Here is a 22,091-nt window from a genome sequence, read left to right as displayed (position 1 = left end):
TAACTTTTATTTAATGAATATAAATTTCCAAAGTACAGCTTATGGGTTACAATGGCTTCCCCCCATAACGTCCCTCCCACCCGCAACCCTCCCCTTTCCCACTCCCTCTCCCCTTCCATTCACATCATGATTCATTTTCGATTCTCTTTATATACAGAAGATCAGTTTAGCATACATTAAGTAAAGATTTCAACAGTTTGCTCCCACACAGAAACACAAAGTGAAAAATACTGTTTGAGTACTAGTTATAGCATTAAATTTCAATGTACAGCACACTAAGGACAGAGATCCTACATGAGGAGTAAGTGCACAGTGACTCCTGTTGTTGACTTAACAAATTGACACTCTTGTTTATGGCATCAGTAATCACCCTAGGCTCTTGTCATGAGCTGCCAAGGCTATGGAAGCCCCCTGAGTTCATCGACTCTGATCATATTTAGACAAGGTCATAGTCAAAGTGGAAGTTCTCTCCTCCCTTCAGAGAAAGGTACCTCCTTCTTTGATGACCAGTTCTTTCCACTGGGATCTCACTCATGGAGATCTTTCATTTAGGTTTTTTTTTTTTTTCCCCCAGAGTGTCTTGGCTTTCCATGCCTGAAATATTCTCATGGGCTTTTCAGCCGGATCCGCATGCCTTAAGGGCTGATTCTGAGGCCAGAGTGCTGTTTAGGACATCTGCCATTCTATGAGTCTGCTGTGTATCTCACTTCCCATGTTGGATCACTCTCCCTTTTTTATTCTATCAGCTAGTATTTGCAGGCACTAGTCTTGTTTATGTGATCCCTTTGGCTCTTATTCCTATCATTATGATCAATTGTGAACAGAAATTGATCACTGGGACTAGTGAGATGGCATTGGTACATGCCACCTTGATGGGATTGAATTGGAATCCCCTGGTATATTTCTAACTCTACCGTTTGAGGTAAGTCAGCTTGAGCATGTCCCAAATTACACATCTCTTCCCTCTCTTATTCCCACTCTTATATTTAACAGCGATCACTTTTCAGTTAAGTTTCAGCACTTAAGAATAATTGTGTATTGATTACAGTATTCAACCAAAAGTATTAAATAGAACAAACAAGAAAAAAATACTAAGAGGGATAACATATTAAATTGTTCATCAACAGTCAGGGCGAGGGCTGATCAAGTCAAAAGGTTTTCTTTACTTTTCATTTATGAGAAATATTTCTCAGTAGGGTTTTTGTTTTGTTGGTTTTGTATTTATGGTTTTGGCATCCATATATAGTGATTTCATAAAATAAGTTGGGAAATGATTTCTTTCTCTTTCATTTTCTGTATGAGATTGTATAGACTTGGTATTGATTCTTTAAACAATTGGTGTAATTTTTCAGTGAAATCATGTGGGCCTGGAGAAGTCTTTTTCCAAAGTTTTACATTTAAAAATTAAATTTCCTTAATAATAAGGCTATTCAAATGATCTATTTCATATTGAGTGAGTTGTGATAGTTTTTGTTTTTTGAAGAATTGGTTTGTTTCATATCTAACTGTGGATTTTATGCAGTTTGAGCATCCATAATCTGAAAAATCAAAACTTTTGAGTAACAACATGACACCACAAGTGAGAAATTCTGCATCTGACCTCAGTTGATATGTTACAGTCAAAACACTGGTGCACTAAAAATATTGTATAAAATTACCTTCAGTCTATGTGAATATGTATATGCAACATAAATTAATTTCATCTTTAGACATAGGTTCTATCCTCAAGCTGTCTCATTGTGTATAAACAAATGTTATAAAATATAAAAGAAAATTGAAATCTGAGACATTTCTGGTCCCAAGTATTTTAGATAAGTTATATTCAGCCTGTATTCCCTTATTATCCTTCGGATATCTTCAGGGTCTGTAGTGATGGCCCCTGTTTCATTCCTGATGCTGGTAATCTGTGTCTTCTCTCTCATTTTCTCTGTCCTTCTTGCTAGAGGTTTGCCAATTTTATTGATTTTTTTCAAGCCACCAGTTATTTTAGCATCACGTTCAGTCATCAAGGAATCTCTAATGCAGCCACTTCTTTGTTTATAATTCACCCTTCCTCTCCACTCTACATAGTTAACATTTTGTTTCAATTGCAGTTACCCATTCCTGTGGCCCTCCCTTTCCTCTTCTATGTCCTGGCAGGCATTCCATTACTGTTTACCCTTCCTTTTGGTCTTTCTTTTTTTAATTTTTTAAATTTTTAAAATTTTTTAAGGTTTTTATTTAATGAATACAAATTTCATATGTACATCTTTTAGGAATATAGTGTTTTTTTCCCCCCATTCCCGCCCTCCCACCCCCACTCCCACCCCACCTCTTACTCCCTCTCCCACTCCATTTTTCATTAAGATTAGTTTTTAATTCACTTTATATATAAGACCAACTCTATACTAAGTAAAGATTTCAACAGTTTACTTGACACACCAAGTATAAAGTACTGTTTGCAGACAGGTTTTACCATTAATTCTCATAGTACAACAGAGGTCCAACATGGGGAGTAAGTTCACAGTGACTCCTGTTGTTGATTTAACAATTGACACTCTTAGGTATGATGCCAGTGACCACCTGAGGCTCTTGACATGAGCTGACAAGGTTATGGAAGTCTTTTGAGTGCACAAACTCTGTCGGTATTTAGAAATTGCCATAATCAAAGTGGAAATTCTCTCCTCGCTTCAGAAAAAGGTACCTCCTTCTTTGATGTTGGCCTTTCTTTTGAAAGGTGACCATATCTTGCTGGTATCTCTAGAAAGTTTCATTTTTATCAAGACTAGTTTATATCATAATTGCAGAAGATAACTGTGAGTTCTAACAGGAATCATTATAACTACATTGTATAAACCGTGCCTGATTTAAAAAAAAAAACAAAATTATTCGGTAATGCAAATTTGAATGTGTCTAGGAGTACAATGCTATGGTGCACAGGAAAGAACACAATGCAAAACTTGGGTTCAGATCTTGCCTCTGCCACTTACTATCTCAAATAAAAAGCTGGGTGACTCTGCATTGCTGATTTGCTCAGTAAACTCTTCTTAAGTGGATCCAGGTGGATCTTAAAGTGGCATAAAGTTCCCAGCAACTGAATATATTCCACATTTGTTTCTCTGTGGTCTTTGTTTCTGTCTTTGTGCCTTATGTCTACTCTGCCTAGTCAGGCCTAGATGGACAATTCACTGTCACAGGAACAGAATGGTTTTAAACATTGCCATCTCTATAGCTGTGCTTCTGGAATCATCCCTGGCTAGAAATCTTTTTGCTTTCTTCTGTGCCTGTGTGAATCTAACCACCCTGCAGGGCCAGATCCCCTTACCAAGCAAGATCTTATGTGACCATCCTAGCTCAAAGTGATGGCCCCTGTGCATTTCAGCAGGAGACCCTGCACATGCCATCATCAAGTCCTTCAGTAGTGTCATCTCTGGGGTTCATAATTTGTAGCAGCAAGGCTCTTGTTAAGACACTGGGGCTAAATCTCTGCCATTGCTACATGACCTTGGAAACTGACTTCACCACCATGAACTCTAGTGACCTCCTCTGTACAATGAGAAGATCCTTTCTGACTGTCAGAGTTGTTGTTGTAAAGATCAAATAAATGACTGAAAAACTATTAACTGCCAAATAAACATTAGGAAGATGTTTAACATGATAATAATAAAAAATCAAGGTTAAATAGGGGAAATACTAATGAAAATGTCATAGGAGGATCACAAAGCTATAGGAAGCTATAGGTAAAGTAAGAAAGGTGTGTTGTGTGTGTGTGTGTTCACAAATACATAAAAAATGGGAAGACGCACTTCTAAATGTTACTTGAATGGTGGTTAGTTCTGGGCCATGAGAAAACTGTTGATTTTTGTGTTCCATATTTTGGATTTTTTAGAATGGGAATGTTTCAGATTTATAACAAAATATTATTTAAAAAGAAAAAAACAAGGTCTGATGATATGTCATTATTTGGTTATTTATACTCTACCATACTTCAAAAAGAGTTTAAAGCAGCATGCAATGTAGTAATATACAATTGAGATACAAAACAAAATCAAGCAAAGGAGAAAATGCAGTAGGAAGGAAGCTATGTAGTGACACAAACATTTATCATGACTGTCTCATATTTTTATTGTTTTTTCTTCTTTTAAGAAAGAATGTCCTAGTTTGTCCTTTAACCATGAGTTTAATAGGTAAGATCAAGTTTATAAAACAAAGGCAACATTTTATAATGTTAACACAACATGATATTAAGATGATACATAAAAGAGAAAAGAACTTTCTACTATTTTCAGTGAGTTAAAGATTCTGATTGTTGTGGTGTTGGCACAGTAGACAGCCTAAAGAAAGGTATGGTTGTTATTATTTATATTAAGCTTATATAGTAATATGCAAATTACAAATATATATATATATATATGTTTGCTTGGGGCTGCTTTTGCTTCTCTGTTAAATAAGTTGAATAGAAAGGCAGATAAAGAAGTAAACCCAAACAGAGAATGAAGTTTTTGCCTTGACCCATCCATTAATTAGCAAGGCCTTCACTCCTTGGCCCATTCCTCCCTCAGAAATTGAGGGGCTTGGGGCTGTTGCTGTGGTGCAGCAGGTAAAGCTGCCACCACCTGCAATGCCTACATTCCACAGTGGTGCTGGTTTGTGTCTTAGTTGCTTCACTTCCCATCCAGCTCCCTGCTAAAGGCCTGCAAAAGGCAGCAGAAGATGGCTCAAGTGTTTTGGCTACTGCCACCCACGTGGGAGACCGAGATGGAGGTCCTGGCTCCTGGCTTCAACTTGGCCCAGAACTGGCTGTTGTGGCCATCTGGGGAGTGAACCAGCAGATGGAAGATGGCGCTCTCTCTCTCTGTATCTCTCCCTCTCTCAGTAACACTAAAAATCAGTAAATAATATTTTTAAAAATTTTTAAACAAAAGAAAAGAGAAAAGACATAGAGGTGCCTGAAAGAGATAATCTATTGTTGATCATCTATCTATAGTTTAAAGTCGTGGTTCCACTTGTTTAGGAATGTACATTCCCATTGATAGTTGCACTAGAACTCTTAATAGTGTATCAGTTGATCTGTGTTATAAAATGCTCATGGTAGACTTGTATGATATTAACATAATTTATATGTCTTTTTCACAGAGAGACCTCTTTCTCCCAAGGCTGTCAAAGGATTTGATCCTGCTCCACTTACCAAGAATTATTATTCTGTGGTGAGTGTTCAGAAGATGAACAAAAGTCTTTTTTGTTTCTATATGGAATCTTTTCATTTGTCAGTCCACTGATGTGTTGAGGTGACACAAAGGAAATAAATGGATAAAGTTGCATTGGGAGGGTCCAATTACATCTGCATTACAAAGGAGCTCTTCTACTTGTGGTATTCTTACCAATGTCTAGAAGTTTTAAATCCACCACCCTGGGCCAGCGCCACCGTGGCTCACTTGGTTAATCCTCTGCATGTGGCACCAGCATCCCATATGGGCGCCGGGTTCTAGTCCTGGTTACTCCTCTTTCAGTCTAGCTCTCTGCTGTGGCCCTGGATAGCAGTGGAGGATGGCCCCAGTACTTGGGCCCCCGCACCCACATGGGAGACCAGGAAGAAGCACCTGGCTCCTGGCTTCAGATCGGCGCAGTGCTGGCTGTAGCAGCCATTTGGGGGGTGAACCAATGGAAGGAAGACCTTTCTCTCTGTCTCTCTCTCTCTCACTGTCTATAACTCTACCTGTCAAATAAAAAAAAATCCACCACCCTGAAAAATTCAGGGGTAGGACAAAGCTTCAGAGCAAGGCCTATTAAGCAACAGTGAAAGAGAAATTTGTTAATATGTAGGCATGGTGAAATTCAGTAGTTAGACATGGCCTTACCAAATATTTAGAAGGTGAATTCCCAAGTTCCTATAATGCAGTAAGTTTAAAGTGACTGAATTCTATAATTTTACTTTAGAATCAAAGCAATCTATTATTATATCCTCTGGAATATTATCAATCCTGTTCTTGAGGACATTCCCAAAGGAAGCCTGCCCTTTGGCACAGAGGGAGGAATGGAATGGCTCTGGCTTGAACCCAGATATACCAAATATATTAGCTATAAATAGGGTATGTATAATACTCAAAATAAGTTCCTGTTTGAAAAATAAATTGCACCATTCTACTTAATCTACTCTCTGCTTTCCTTCATGTCTCCTTTCCAGACTTGGCCCAGTCACTAATGAAAAGGTCAAGTCATCATTAATTCTGAGTTGCCCTGTTTGTAGCCTCATTATCTGCCCCCACCCTTGATGAATTCCAGTTTCAGGTTTTACTCAGTGTTCTATGCATTCGTACTGCATACTCATTTCATTTTGTGCATAGATAAAGAGTTTTTAAATATTTCTGTGCAGGTATGTGCATGTCATTTGGTTTCACAAAATTGAATTTCACTCTCTAGAGAGTTTGTTCTATAATGATGTCATGAACAGTATCTGATAAGCAAAATGAAGAAGAAATTTCATAATGATGAAAACAATCATAGAGGACTAATCTGTCAATATTTTTCCTCCTACATTTCTTCTTTTTAAAGAATTTATGTATTTGAAAGTCAGAGTTGCAGAGAGAGTGAGAGACAGACATATAGACACAGATACACAGACACACACACAGAGAGAGAGAGAGAGGGAGAGGGGGGGAGAGAGAGAGAGAGAGAGGTCTTCCATCCATTGATTCACTTACCAGATGGCTGCAATGGGCAGGGCTGGGCCAGGCTGAAGCCAGGAGCCAGGAGCCAGGAGCTTCAACTGGGTCTCCTGTGTGGGTTAAGGGGCCCCAAGCACTTGAATCATCTGCTGCTTTTTCAAGGCCATTGGTAGGGTGCTGGATCAGAAGCAAAGCAGCCGGGACACAAACTTGAACCTATATGGGATGGCAACATCCTAAGCAGCAGCTTTACCAGCTCCAGATACATCACAACCAACAACCCCCACCCCGACTTTTACATTTCTGAGTTAAAATAAGTTACCCAACAGAGCGAGGGTCCCTTTTTCCTTCCTTTATGACCATTTCTTTTAGCTTCCAGATGACTCCCAGTGATTTCATATTTAAAGAAAAGACACAGGTGAATGATAGATGAAAATGTTATGATAGTTTCTTCTCCCTGTGGATCTTAAACAGTCTGAAATGTTGATGGGATTATTTGAGGAAGAACAACCTCTGTGATAGTTATGGGCTTTATATAAATGACGTGTGTGTGTGTGTGTGTGTGTGTGTGTGATAGATAGGTAGATAGACAGATAGATAGAAACAGAGAAAGAGATTGATTCTGGGTGTACTGCAGTTTGTATAACCCACCTCCTAATGGAATACATGTGTGTTGTTTCTATTTCCTTACTATTATAAACAGTTCTGCAGTGAACATATTTTTTAATGTTTTATTTTTTGTTTGTTTTTATCTACTCACAAGTCAGAATGACAGAGAGAGCTTCCATCCACTGGTTCATTCTCCAAATGCTCACAAAAGATAGGGTTGGGCCAGGCTGAAGCCAGGAACCAGGAACCAGGAACTCCATTCAGGTCTCCTGTGTGGGTGGTAGGGGCTCAAGCACATGGGCTATCATTCAACGCCTCCTGAAATGCATTAGCAGGAAGCTGGATCAGACGTGGAGGATCTGGAGCTTTAATCAACACTCTCTGGTATAGGTTGTGCATGTCACAAGTGGCAGCTTAATTAGCTATGACACAATGCCCATCCCTGAAGTAAACATCTTATACCAAACTTTACTTAAGTTTATAATGATATGTAAGATGTATTCATAAAAGTGAAAGAATATAATTTTTAAAATTTTGATAGATATTATTTCAAATCTCAAACTTATTAAAGAAGATAGAAGGTCATGGGGAGCTCACCATAGCCTACAGAACTTTTGGTGTGTTGAGGCTGGTGCTTTGGTGCAGTGGGTTCACATCTGGCTTGAAGCGCTGGCATCCCATATGGGTGCTGGTTCAAGATTCAGCTGCTACACTTCCGATCCATCTCTCTGCTATGGCCTGGGAAAGCAGTGGAAGATGGCCCAAGTCCTTGGGTCCCTGCACCATGTGGGAGACCCAGAAGAAGCTCCTGGCTCCTGGCTTCAGATTGGCCTAGCTCCAGCTGTTGCCACCTTTGGGAATGAACCAGCGGATGGAAGACAGCTCTCTCTCTCTCTCTTTCTCTCTCTCTCTCTCCCTCTCCTTTCTCTGTGTAACTGACATTCAAATAAATCTTTTAAAAAAAGAATTTTGTTGTGAATATTTCTAAATTATTGAGCAGAGATCATTGGGAGCTATTGTAACTAGATGTGAACATAAAGAGATTTTGGTTGGTTGTTGTTATTTTATTGTTCACATTTCTTTACCTTTGGGTGTGTATTTAGGTATATTTTCAGTGACAATTAATTCAAAATATGTTCTGAGTGTTCTTGTCCTTCTAACCTGTGTTAAATACCTGAGACAAATCCAAAACTTCTATCCCACCCACAGGATTTGAGACTTGGAAAATAAGTTCAACCACATTATGTTAGCCCTTATTCCCTGTAGCAGTTATTAAATGTAGACATTTTCTCATGGCTAGATCTATAAGAATGCTTGTGACTGATTTTTACTCCATTTAAAACAATCAATAACTTTTTTCTGATTATATAACTAGTTATGTAATTGTTTGTAAAAAATTATATAATACTTAAAAAGTATGATGAAGCTACTAAATATAATCTATAATCATATTACTTAGAAATAATCCTATTAATATGCTTGTGAATCATATACCAACCAGACTTTCTTTGATGTAGGTATTCATGTGTGTACGTATGTGCATATGTGGAGACTACAATATATGTGTGTTGTATGGGTATATAGAATATATATATATTTAAATAAAAGTAGGGGCTCTATATTCTGCATTATTTCTCCTTGATAGTAATTTTTCTGTCCCCATACCCCAACATTATACATCTCTGACCAGACCAGTTCTTAAGTTCTTTCATTCTGGGAGTTCTTGCTAGTGTCCAAGGCTCCCTTTATTTTGGCCCTGTGTATTAGCCAAGTACTCCAGAGAAACAGAAACAGAAGAAGAATATATTAGAATACATATGAGACAGAAAGCGAGAGTTTTATTATAAGGAATTGACTCATGTGACTATGGAGGCTGAGGATCTGTTATCTGATCTGTTATCTGAAAGCTACAGACCAAGGAATGCCAGTGATAGAATTCAGCCAGATGTGAGGGTGTGAGAACCAGAGAGCACATGTTTTAAGTTTCATTCTGAGGGCAAAAGACCAATGTTCCTGCTCAGGTATTCAGGCAGAGAGCAAATTATCCCTTCTTCCAACTTTTTGTTCTATTCAGGCCTTCAGTGGATTGGATGAAGACCACCCACATTGGCTACTGATTGAAACGTTAACATCATCTGGAAACACTCACCGACACACCCAGAAGTAGTGTTTAGCAAAGTACTGTATCTGGGCACCTTGTGATTCAGTCAAGCTGCCACATCTAATCAACCATCAGAGTCTTAAACTGAAGTGAGATCCAGGCTGCTTAGAATTTGCAAGTCTACAGACATCTTCTCCCCTTGTTTAAGTTTCTAAAGGATTGTTTGCTGATTTCAGCTTCCTTTTCAGCCTTGATGCAATTCTGATGTCAATTGTGAAATATTAAAAAGATCTACAGTGTGATCAAGGTAACTTTGGTCACTCAGCTTAGACTCACACTTGCCATAAGGCATATTTAATGCTTATAATTGAGGTGTGACCACTCTGCCTGTTATTTTGAATAGGAACTTAGGATCCTTTAGAGATATCACTGCCCAGAGGAAGACTTTGATGCCTATACCTCTGACCTTGGTTCCCTCATTGTCCTCAAATCTCTCTCACCATTGAAAACAAGCATTTTATGTTCCTGTTATTTTTAAAATAATCTTCTCTGCCCGTGGCTTTTCCATGCCCATTGTAAGTTGACATTGTATGCCAGGAATGATTAAAAAAAAGTAAAGAATAGAAAAAAGAAATCTGTAGTGTAGTGGTCAGGCTTAATCTGCATGTAACACTTAGGTCTTGGGACCCATGCTGTCACTGGGAATGCAGGAAAGATGTTATAGCATCAACCACATGACTAAGAATGATGTCACATTTTAAAGTGTCCCAATAGGGGTTCCTCTAAATGTGATTGGGGACCCTTTGCATCAGAAGCACCTGGGAGCTTTTTAAAAGTAGTTATCTGGTCCTCACACCTGCCTTGCTACATAAGAATCTCAGATCATATATCTCAGAAAATAGCAAACCCCTTCTTCAACCCATTCCCCTTAACACACAGTTGGTTCTGGTGCTCACTTCAACTACATTTTCTGAACCAATAAAGGGAAAGATTGAATGGAGGAGGTAGGATTAAAGATATATTTTAGGAAAGGTCAGAATTTAGATAAACAGAAGAGCTTGAAAGAGAATTCAGGCAAATTCTCTCAGGCAAGATTGTCTGTACCTACCATTAATCCCTGCAAGTCACAGAATGAGCCCAATATCTTATTTAACTATCAAAATATTCCTTGGAAGATGAAATTCCTTATTCACTGAAACTATCACAGCACACTGTGACAAATGTATTATTCTCTGTGCTCCCACAAATAGACCAGAAGGCAGGTGTTTGGTGCAGTGGTTAAGATGCCACTTCGGATACCTACATCCTTTCTTGGAGTGCCTGAGTTTGAGCCCCGGCTCTGCTTCTGATTCCACCTCCTGCCAGTACACATCCTGGGTGTGGGGGGAGAACAAGTGATGGCTCCCAGGGGTAGACTGGATGAATTCTGGGCTCCTAGATTCAGCCTGGCTCAGCCCTGGCTGTTGCCTACATTTGGGGAGTGAACTAGTGAATGGGAGATCTATCTCTATCTCTCTTTCTGCATCATTCTGCTTTTCAAATAAAAATAAATAAATAAATAATAGGACAGAGTAACAGTAATATTAATACTCAACTCTGAGGATGAGCGTCTGTATACAGAGTGAGAGGTATTTCCCTGCATCCAAATAGGAAACCATAAATCTGTGAGGATCAGTACTATTTATTTTGTTCTAACTTTCTTCTACTTTATGTAACTCATGAGATGCCTAAAGGGCATGTTGTACAGAACTGACATGCAGTAGGAAAGGCAGGAGGGAGGTTCTGACATATTAAATCACTAAAATCCCAGGAAGCCTCCTGAAACCTTTGCTCTAACCTCCCACTGGCTTTACCTTCGTTTTTTTCTCTCATTCACATGTCTACCCACTGCCCCCACATTTTTCTGCCTTTCTAATGCCCACTCACTCTTTTTATACAACTAGCCTAAGTGACCTTACTCTTCTATCTATTGATTCCCTTTTCCATATCCCTTATTATTATTATTATTAAAGATTTTATTTATTTATTTGAGAGATAGAGTTACAGACAGTAAGAGAGACAGAAAGGTCTTCCATCCGCTGGTTCACTCCCCAGATGGCCACAATGCCTGGAGCTGGGCCAGTCTGAAGCCAGAAGCCAGGAGGTTCTTCCAGGTCTCCCACGTGGGTACAGGGGCCCAAGAGCTTGGGCCATCTTCTACTGCTTTCCCAGGCTTTAGCAGAGAGCTGAATTGGAAGAGGAGCAGCTGGGACTCGAACATATGGGGTGCCAGTGCCACAGGCAGAGGATTAACCCTCTGCACCACAGTGCTGGCTCCTATTATTATTTAACTTCTTCCTGTGTCACTTATCCATACATCTCTTCCATCTGAGAGCTGGAGGTAGAGAAAGTGACAGGATCTTGTGGAGTTAGTGAGTTTATCTCTTGATAATGGGGGATAGTGCTGCTTGTTGTGTGGAAGCCAAAGATCTGGGAGTGTGAAACCAATCATTGTACTTGAATGTGCACAGGCAGTTCTGCTCGTATATAAATCAAATATGACATAAATACAGTAGTCTATTGCCTTTTTCAGGCTCAAATGTCTTTACCAATATTAGCTCATTTTTACAGGCATCAAAATTATCTCGGAATTCCTATAACATGGTATTTTTGCTTTGGATTTAACATTTCCTGGGGTCATTATAATATTCCTTTATCATTACCATATCTCGAGCTTCAGTCATTGCATATGCACTTTAGCCTCTTAAAACAATTTCTTCATAGTTATATGACTCCTTCCCTTTGGAAAACATATTTAGAAAGATGGACTCACTCTAAAGCCTTTCCAGGAAATGGAGGAAATGTATTTTACTGGAAAATCAATATCCCAGGACGGAGGTACAAAAGGCCTCCACTTTTTTTTTCTATGGCTTCTTACAACCCGTTTCATTCTGAATTCAGGCCAAGGTTAGTTGAGCAAAAGGATACTCAGTTGTCCTTGTGAAGACAGAATGAGGAAGGCAAAGACAGTCTGGACACAGTCTATTTTAGTAAGTCTGAATGGATTTCATCTTGATCAAATTGTGCTGCTCTGAAGTTGGTTGCCCTGCCAAACTCCTTGCCTTCTGACTCACCACTGAAGCCTTCTGTTTGAGAATACATAGGCTTCTCTGTCTGCTTGCCTTCTTATCCTTTTAAATTAGATGCCCTGTGGCCTGAAAAATAAAGAACCCGTCTCAGAAGTTCATCACTGGCTCTTTTGAAATTGAGGAAAGCAATAAAAGTCCATGTGAATTTGGGAAAGAATCTCAAGTATCCACCCTGATGAGCATTTCTTCTAATCAAACCACAGCAAGAGCACTTACATTATTATATTACCATTCAGATGTGATTTTTTTTCATGGGCATAATTTGATAAAAGGATTCTTTATTACTTTTGTCAGTTTAGGAAAGTCAGTATTCTGCCATCTTCAACACTTGTAATCATGGAAGTTTAATGTGCATTTTGCTATTGCTGTCCAGAGTTCACGCAAAGTCTCCCTTCTTCATCTATTCCTTTTGTCCCATGCCAGTGGTTCCAGCAGAGATGAGAAAGTGTGTTGTCTCACCTAGCAAACAAACCCAACAGAGGACAGCCAATAGCTTTCTTGACAATTCTTACCAATTTCATATAAGCAGGATACTGATAATATAATATATTAAACTTATTTTAATAAAGAAGTTGAAATAATAAAGGTATTTTGATGGGAAGAGAGAGGTGGAATTATACCAACCATGGAATTACAGTAATGTTTAATTTTTTAAAAAATCACATTTTATGATGAAAATGATATTTGTGATTTTTCTAATTTAAAAATTCCCTTCCTGATGGGCATTTGGTGTAGTGGTTAAGATGCCAGTTGGACACCTGCATATTAGAGTATTTGGATTAGAGTCTCAGCTCTACTCCTAATTTCAGCTTCTTGTATTATTTCTGCCATTCATTTCACTCCCACTTAAGCACACATGAGCATATACATTGTTGCTGTTATGATTTCAAATAAACTGCTTCCTGTTAGTTTTATTAAGAGTAATAAAAAGTAGAACTTTTAATTTAATTTTAATTTCTTCCTTCTCTAATGTTCTTCCCTTCAATTATGTAAACCCAAGTAGGTCTACTAGTGACAAATTCCCTCTGTTTTTGTTTGTTTAAGAAACGTTTATATTTCTTCTTCACTTTTGAAAGATAATTTCACAGGAAACAACACTGGATTAATTTTTCCAGGAACATCAGTAACTGCAGTTCCCTAGATTTACATTTATGGAGAGTAGTTGCTAAGCAACAGAGGAAAGTAGATAGGAATGGCTAGGAGTAGGAGCTCCAACTTAACTCTTAGATTTTTTTTAAAGATTTAAAGTTTTATTTTATTTATTTGAAAGACAGAGTTACAGAGAGAGGTAGAGACAGAGAAAGAGGTCTTTCATCCACTGGTTCACTCCCGAAATGGCCGCGACAGCTAGAGCTGAGCTGATCCGAAGCCAGGATCCAGGAGCTTCTTCCAGGTCTCCCACATGGTGCAGGGGCCCAAGGACTTGAGCCATCTTCTACTGCTTTCCCAGGCCATAGCAGAGAGCTGGATCAGAAGTGGAGCATCCAGGACTTGACCCAACATCCACATGGGATGCCAGCACTTCAGGTCAGGGCCTGCTTTAACTGGCTGTGCCATAGCGCTGGCCCCAATTCCTAGCTCTAAAAAAAAAATTGCTTCTTTGAAAGGTAGAGTGACTGGGGAGGGGAGAGGAGAGGGGGAGAGAGAGGGAGAAAGAGAGAGAAGGAGAGTGACATCTTCCATCCACTAGTTCATCCCCAAATGCCCTCAATAGCTGGAGTTGGATCAGGCAGAAACCAGGAGCCAGGAACTCCACTGGTGTCTCCCACATGGGTTCAGGGACCCAAGTACTTGGACTATCCTCTGCTGCTTTCCCAGGCGCATTAGCAGAGAGCTGGATCAGAAGTGGAGCAGCCAGGACTCCAACTGGTGCCCCAATAAGTAACGTGAACATAGTAAGTAGTGGCTTAATCCGCTGGGCCACAGCACTGCCTCCAACTCCTAGTTTTTGAAGCCACATTCTGTGTCCCATGTCTTCTGAGCCAATGATTCCCAATGGGTGGTGATAATGCCATTTAGGTGCTATTTGGCAATGTTTGGACTATTTTTGCTTGTCATATCTGCAGTAGATGGTGAGGTACCACTGGCATCTAGTGTGTAGAGGCCAAGGATGCTGCTAAATTTTCTACAATGCACAGGACATCCTCTTATATCAAATAGTTATTTGGTCCAAGATGTCACTGCTGCTATCATTGAGAAACTTTAGAAAGAATAATTATTTATATATTTATATTTGAAAGGCCAAGAGATGGGGAGAGGGGACAGAGAAAGAGAGAGACATAGACAGAGAGACACATAGACACAGAGAGATATCCCATCTGATGAATCACTCCTCAAATGCCTGCAATGGCTAGGATTGGCCTGGTACCAGAGTTGGGAGCTAGAGCCAGGAGTCAAATCCAGGCACTCCATTGTGGAATATGGGTATCTTAACCCTTGTCTTAACTACTAGGCTAAACACCCACCCTGAGAAACCATGTTTTAAACTCTGTAAATTGGTGAGACTCTTTCCCACTCAAACAGCTCCTGTTTATACAGTGTCTCACTAGCTGTTCACAATGATATCTGAGGTAGGTGAAATGTCACAATCTGAGATGAGGTTAGTGAAACCTTAAAACTGCAAATGCCAGCCAGTTGGTAACAGAGTCAGGACTAACACCTTCTAGCCCAGTTGTTTCCCAGAAAACTTACGGTTTCCTGGATCTCCACTTACTTTCGCTACTCTAGGTTTCAAAAACAGATCATCATGCATTGTCTTGTGAGTACAGTGGTCTTCCATCTTCACAAGGGGGTTGATTTTAGGATTCCTCATGGATAGTGACATCCAAGAGTGCTGAAATCTCTTAAACAAGTGGCATAGTATTTGCATAAAACCTACCTGTGTGCTTTAAAACTTCTTTAGATTTCTTATACCTAATACAATGCAAATGTTATAAAAATAGATGTTACAATGTATTTTTAGGAAATAATTATGAAGAAAAATCTGTAAATGTTTAGTAGATGCATCCCCCCCCCCAATAGTTTGGTCTGTGGTTGAATCTACAGACGTGGAACCCATAGAAAGAGAAATCTAAATGTTTATGTCTCGTATATTGGTAGGCTAAAGCACTTCTCCTGGCTAAGAACGCCTCATTCTATTTTGTAATCCCTGGTTTAATATCTCCTTCTGCAAATACTATGGACATTCGCTGTGGGCAGCACAGCATTTGGCAGAGTTGGTGCTCAGTACACTTTTGATGGGTTAATTAAAAGATGCAAAAGAGAAGTATACCAAGACATTAACTTGGTTATCTCTCAGGGCTTGAAATGAAGGTTGTACCTGCCTCCAGAAAAGGCTGGGAAATGGGTCATGCTCTAGGGCTGTCAGAGGAAGACAAACTGTGGGGCTATTCATTGGTTGTTTTACTTACAGGACTGTAATTGTTATTAATATGACTGATAATTGTTTTACTTATAGGATTATAATTGTTATTAATAAGACTAATAACTACTATTTCTCTTCCTAAATTTCTCACATTTCAGCCTCCTTTTTCTCTTTGAATTATTCACACTAGCACCTTTTAACTTTTATTAAAATATCAATTATAACTCTGCTTAAAAATTAACTGTATCCTCAGATATTGTTCCCTACAGGTCTTAGCAGAAACATAGCTTAACCAAAAATATTTTGTGATGTTTGACGTTACAGTTATCCTAAAATTATCCTGATATCAAATCTTTATGTCTTAAGATTGCTAGTCTCAGTTTTCTTTTTTATAAATTATTTATTTATTTATTTATTTTATTCTTTTGAAAATCAGAGAGACAGACAAACAGATAGACAAATAACTTCCATCTGCAGCTTCCTTGCCCAAATAACCACAATAGCCAGGGCTGGGATAGGCCAAAGCTAGGAGTCTGCAGCTCCATGCAGGTCTCCCATATAGGTGTCAGGGACCCAAGAACTTTAGACATCACTGCTGCTACCCAGGCTGCACATTAGCAGGAAGTGAGAATCAGGAGTGTACATTAGCAGGAAGCTGGAATTGGGAGTGGAGCCAGAACTTGAACCCAGGCAGGCACTCTGATATGGGATGAGGACGTCCTAAGCAGTGTTTTAAGCACTGTTTCAGATGCCCACCCCAGTCTCAATTTTCTCATTTATAAAAAGAAAATAAGGATCCTTTGTTAACTAAATGAGAACTTTTCTAAGGATAAAATGATTTAAAACACATGGAAGACTTCTGAATAGTAATTCTGAATAGTGTAAATGGCAAGGTCCCTCCTGTTATGGGTAACTCTGAAAAGTTGTGTTTGTGTGAGTTATGCAATATAACCAGCTGTCATGTAATTATTAAAGTAATTTGCTAGATTGAAACAAAGGGCATTCAGAGTTTATGCTCCTTATTTGTTGTGCTAGCCTGAGTAAATAGGACCTCTTTTTTCCTAGTAATTTAGTAAAAAGATCTAAATCTGTATTTTATCTTGGATGGTCTTGACAATTACAATACTTTGATATTCATTTTTCCATAGGTGTTACAGAACATCCTGGACACTGAAAAAGAGTATGCAAAAGAACTCCAGTCTCTTCTTGTTACTTACTTGAGACCCCTACAGTCCAATAACAAGTAAGATTTTTATTTTAAACCCCTCCCTAAATAAAGCAAGAAATGTCAGCATATGGAGTCATTACTCTTATGTCACTGAATAATTGATTGTGCCCTTTAAGAAGAATTTCCACAGATTGCAGATTGCCAAGAACATGGTCAGGGCAACAGAAATTATTCAAGATGTTGCTTTTGTAGAGCTTGGCTTGCTTTCTCTTCCGGTAGTAGAAGGAATGAGGTGATCTGCATTTCTCATACATTTTTTTGCCTTTTCTTCATTAAAAATTTTTAATTAAAAACTTAAGTCAACACACAGAAAATGTACATATGTATAGAGGGAAGCATGATATTTCAGTACATGTGTACAATGTGTAATGAGCAGATCAAGGTAATTGTCAGATCCATCATTTTAAACCTTAAGCATTTATGTGCATTTGGATCATTCAAAATGCTCTCTACTAGCTATTTTGAAACATATGATTAATTGTTGTCAACTGTAGTTGCCCTACTCTGTTGTAGAATATTAGAAGTCAATTCTCCTACCCAGCTGCACCCCTGTATCCATTAACCATCCTCTTTCTATTCCCCCTCTCCACCTGATTCCTAGCCTCTCATAACTACTATTCTCTACTTCTATGAAATCAACTTTTATAGCTTTCACACATGTTGTATATTTTTAAAGTGATGTCTGGTTTCACCTTACAGAAAAAGAGCTCCCTGGTGTTTTCATTCAGAAAGCATACAAAGTGGAAATTCTCATGCTCACTCTGACCTTTGCTTTCCAGGGCAGAACCTCTTTCTTTCCCATGCTCTGGGAGTGGAAAGAGTGAGGCATTTTTGTGAATGTTCACAAGAGCAATTCAAACCAGTATTTCCCAGAGCCACATGGAAACGATAAAGAGACACTTTTTGAAACAAAATGTTCACACTTTATTCTGGTTTTAGAAATCTGAAGTGGGATTGTCTAAGGCCTGGATTGACAACTAATTTTTCATGAAACAAAGAATGATGACCATTGTTTTGTGTGTGTGTGTTTGTAAATATGGTATATTTAACGAATAGTGCCTAACTGCATTTATTTGTGTTTTTATTTTGATTGATTTAATTTCACTCTATATCACAATGTATAAGTCACATAGAAATTTAGTAATTGGCCCACATAATGGAAGACAAAAGGCTGCCCTTTTACCTTAGTAGTGGTTGACTTTTTTGGGGACAGTTGCGTAAGCTATCAATTTTAGGCTTAGATGAGTTTAATATATTTCTCCATTGATTCTCCTTTTTTCCAAAATTTGTGTTGTTTAAAAAAGATTCATTTATTTATTTAAAAGAAAGGGTGATAGGGAGGGGAAGAGGGAAAGGGAGAGGAGGAGGGAGGGGGAGAGAGGGAGAGAGAGAGGAAGAGGGAGAGGGAGGGAGGGAGTGACGGAGGGAGGGAGAGAGAGAATTGTTTATCTGCTGGTTCATTCCCCAAATGCTGGCAGCAGCTGGGGCTGGGCCAGGTGGAAGTCAGGAGCCAGAAACTCCAATCTGGTCTCCCATGAGGGTGGCAGGGACTCAAGTACGGAGGTCATCTGCTGCCTCCCAAGCTCATTACCAGGAAGCTGGATCAGAAGCAGCAATAGGACTTCATCTAAAGCATTCTGATATGGGATGTGGATGTCCTTAGCTGTGGTGTAACCTGCTGTGCCACAATGCCTGCACCCCAAATCATGTTTGTTTAGGCATAATGTCTTGTTGAATCTCCAACTTGGTTATTCTCCAGCATGAGAGTATCTCTTCAGAATGAAAGGATTTCATGTTCTTGGTGAAAGAGTTTTAAATATGAGCAATAATAAAGCATTTTATGATTATGTGAAATATGAAGTGTTCTGTGAATCATAGTTCTTAAGAGATGAATGGAACCTCAGTAAATCATTAGGTCTAGAGTCCTAGGAGAATTAAATAGATAAGAAACTGAAGTTCAAAGATGTTACTGCTTGCCCAGCATACAGCCAGCAAGTGGCTAGACTGCTTCCACTGTGTTTCCAGCCACTGAATGAAGTGTGCCTCGTGTTTTCTGGAAGAGATAGGCAGAGGAGGATAGGGGAACTTAACTGGTTATCTTGGAAGGGGAGATGGTAAGATTTCAAATGAAAGAGGGGGCTGATTAGCAATCAGAAAAATTGAGAAGAAAGGAAGATGAAACCTGAGCCAGACATGCCCTGTGTCTAAATTCAGTTTGCAGTTATAGTAAGTTTCCATTAGGTCTGACTATCTTGTGAGCACAAAAATGATTTGAAGAAACCAGACTGTTTATTGCCTTATCCTGAAGGGGCCACATTAGCCCCTAGTCAGGTTCAAGGAAGACCCTGATTCAGGTTGTTGCTGCTATGAGAGAACAACAGCCAGGGGAGCTGACTGGCTAAAGTTTCACTCTTGACACACATAATAGGGGTTTTCCAGCTTGTGGTTCAAGAGGACATTAGAGCAGAGGAACTGGGGGCTTTTTATACTCCAGGGCTCAGTGGTAATGTTTGGGTTTTCCCTTTATTAGTCAGCAAAAATTATTCTTTTGGAAAGACTCCCCAGTACTGTTACATTCTCAACAAGAAAGAACATCTTGCAGACACTGTTTGTTGTTGTTGTTGTTTTTAAAGATTTACTTATTTATTTCAAAGTCCGAGTTACAGAGAGGGAGGGGGAGAGAGAGATCTGCCATCGCTAGTTCACTCCTCAGATAGTTGCAACAGCCAAGGCGGAGCCAGGCCAAAGCCAGGAGCCAGGAGCTTCCTCTAGGCCTCCCACATGGGTGCAGGGGTCCAAACACTTGGGCCATCTTCTACTACTTTCCCAGGCCATTATCAGGGAGCTGGATTGGAAGTGGAGCAGCTGAGACAGGAATGCTGGTGTCGAAGGCAGCAGCTTTTTCTGGTATACCACATGCCGGCAAAATTTCAGAAATGTTTTCTTCCTTTTTTTTTATTTGACAGGTAGAGTTATAGACAGTGAGAGAGAGAGAGAGAGAGAGAGAGACAGAGACAGAGACAGAGAGAAAGGTCCTCCTTCTGTTGGTTCACCCTCCAAATGGCCACTCCGGCAGGAACTGCGTCAATCTGAAGCCAGGAGCCAGGTGCTTCCTCCCGGTCTCCCATGCGGGTGCAGGGCCCAAGTACTCGGGCCATCCTCCACTGCCTTCCCGGCCACAGCAGAGAGGTAGATTGGAAGAGGAGCAACCGGGACTAGAACCTGGCGCCCATATGCGATGCCGGTGTCACAGGTGGAAGATTAACCAAGTGAGCCATGGCACTGGCCCCATGTTTTCTTCCTAAAAGTAATTGACAGTGTGGACTTTGAAGCTTTAATGTTTTGGTTTGATTTCTGTCTTTGCTACTTGTTGCTTTTGTGACTGAGTGATTGGCTTAGTCTGTCTGTGCCTGGTTTTCTTCACCTATGCAATGAGTTCAGTGATAGTACTGACCCCCTAAAATAATTGTAAAGTTAAAATGAGTTCTTATTTATAAAATGCTTGTATAAATGTTCAACGCTGTATGGGTGCTCAGTAATGTAGAAATGTATGAGAATTTTCTTCATAAAGAGGCCCAGGATAAAAGTGTTCAGTTTGCCTTTAATGGATTCCACTCCAAAACCAACCAAACAAAAAATAACCAATATGATTTTCTTCCTCCCTGCTTCCTCTCACATAGATTTTCTTTTGATGATCTATGAGCATTTTAATTTAAGGGAAGGTAAGTTTCACTATTTTTCTCAGTGCAGTTCATGAACATATATAGTATCTTTCAGTTACTGTTCCAGTTCCTCTAGGGCAGGGATAGGAAATAGCTGGCCAGTGAGCCATGTAAAACCCATAAAGTAATTTGGTCTGGCCTTGCCAAGTCAGCCACAGGTGGGCCTCAAAATTCAATAAATCTATAACAGGCTACTTTTTAAGTTGCTAATTTTGTATGGCCTGCAAATGATATTATAAATGCCCAAATGGCCCTTGGTGGAGTAAATTTTCTCTACCCTTGCATTAGAGAAAGATACTCAAAAGTTTTTATTTATTCCCAGCTATGGTGTAGTTATCTTTATAGACACCTTGATGTTAAGCACTTATTATTAATTTATAAAATACCGAAGGGTTGAGTCTGGCATTGTAATGTATTAGGTCAAGCTGCTGCATGACTCTGGCATCCACTATGGCCCCAGTTCATGTCCTGGCTGCTCCACTTCCACTCCAGCTCCCTGATGATGGCCTGGAGAAGAAGCAGAAGATGGCCCAAGTGCTTGGGCCCCTGGCACACATGGGAGACTTGGATGAAGCTCCTGGCTTCTGGCTTCTGCCTGAACCAGCCCTGGTCATTGCAGCCTATCCAGGGAGTAAACCAGCTGATGGAAGATCTCTTTCTCTCTTTCTCTCTCTCTTAACTCAGACTTTCAAATAAATAAGTTTTTTTTTTTTAAATATGTAAGGGTTCATGATTATCAGTCATTTTTCTTTAGGATCATTATTCTTATTATAAAAAGGGGGAAATCCAGGAAAGACACTTAAGAAAGATGCTACCATCATAGAGTTGGTGTAAATTAAAAAAAAATTAAATTACTTGTATAGGATTGCTTCTCTAGTATTTGCTAGATATTAGGAAACGATCAGTTTATTTTTGAAGTTTTTAAGCTTTTTATTTAGTGAGAGAAATGCATAGGGGAGTGAGAGCTTTAAGGGAGAAGGAAAAGTCCGGAAATTAAGTTGGGGTCCATACTGAGCAGAGAGCAGGCCGAGAGCCGCGTGCAATGAATGTTTGGTTATTTTTTTTTAAACTTTTATTTAATGAATATAAATTTCCAAAGTACAGCTTATGGATTACAATGGCTTCCCCCCCATAACATCCCTCCCACCCGCAACCCTCCCCTTTCCCACTCCCTCTCCCCTTCCATTCACATCAAGATTCATTTTCGATTCTCTTTATATACAGAAGATCAGTTTAGCATGCATTAAGTAAAGATTTCAACAGTTTGCTCCCACATAGAAACACAAAGTGAAAAA

At 39.4% G+C, this 22,091-nt stretch overlaps 1 protein-coding gene across 8 annotated transcripts in view; it reads left to right on the top strand.

Annotated features, from left to right (window-relative positions):
• Positions 1–22,091, top strand: part of ARHGEF6 (Rac/Cdc42 guanine nucleotide exchange factor 6) — a 135,363-nt gene that overhangs the window by 46,273 nt on the left and 66,999 nt on the right. For all 8 annotated transcript variants that reach the window (XR_016227917.1, XR_016227918.1, XM_017349864.4 and 5 more), the window contains 2 exons: positions 5,116–5,186; positions 16,995–17,089. Coding sequence is in view for 6 of the 8 variants with exons in the window: in XM_017349864.4 (XP_017205353.1) it covers positions 5,116–5,186; positions 16,995–17,089 (166 nt within the window). In the remaining 2 variants the exon portion in view is untranslated. The remainder of the gene's footprint in view (positions 1–5,115; positions 5,187–16,994; positions 17,090–22,091) is intronic.

This window comes from Oryctolagus cuniculus, chromosome X (genome assembly GCF_051225735.1).
Source record: "Oryctolagus cuniculus isolate XC-2025 breed Fujian yellow rabbit chromosome X, ASM5122573v1, whole genome shotgun sequence".
Taxonomy (NCBI): Eukaryota; Metazoa; Chordata; class Mammalia; order Lagomorpha; family Leporidae; genus Oryctolagus; species Oryctolagus cuniculus.
The sequence above is the reverse complement of the archived record's forward strand: the minus strand, read 5'-3'. Positions and strand labels throughout refer to the sequence as shown.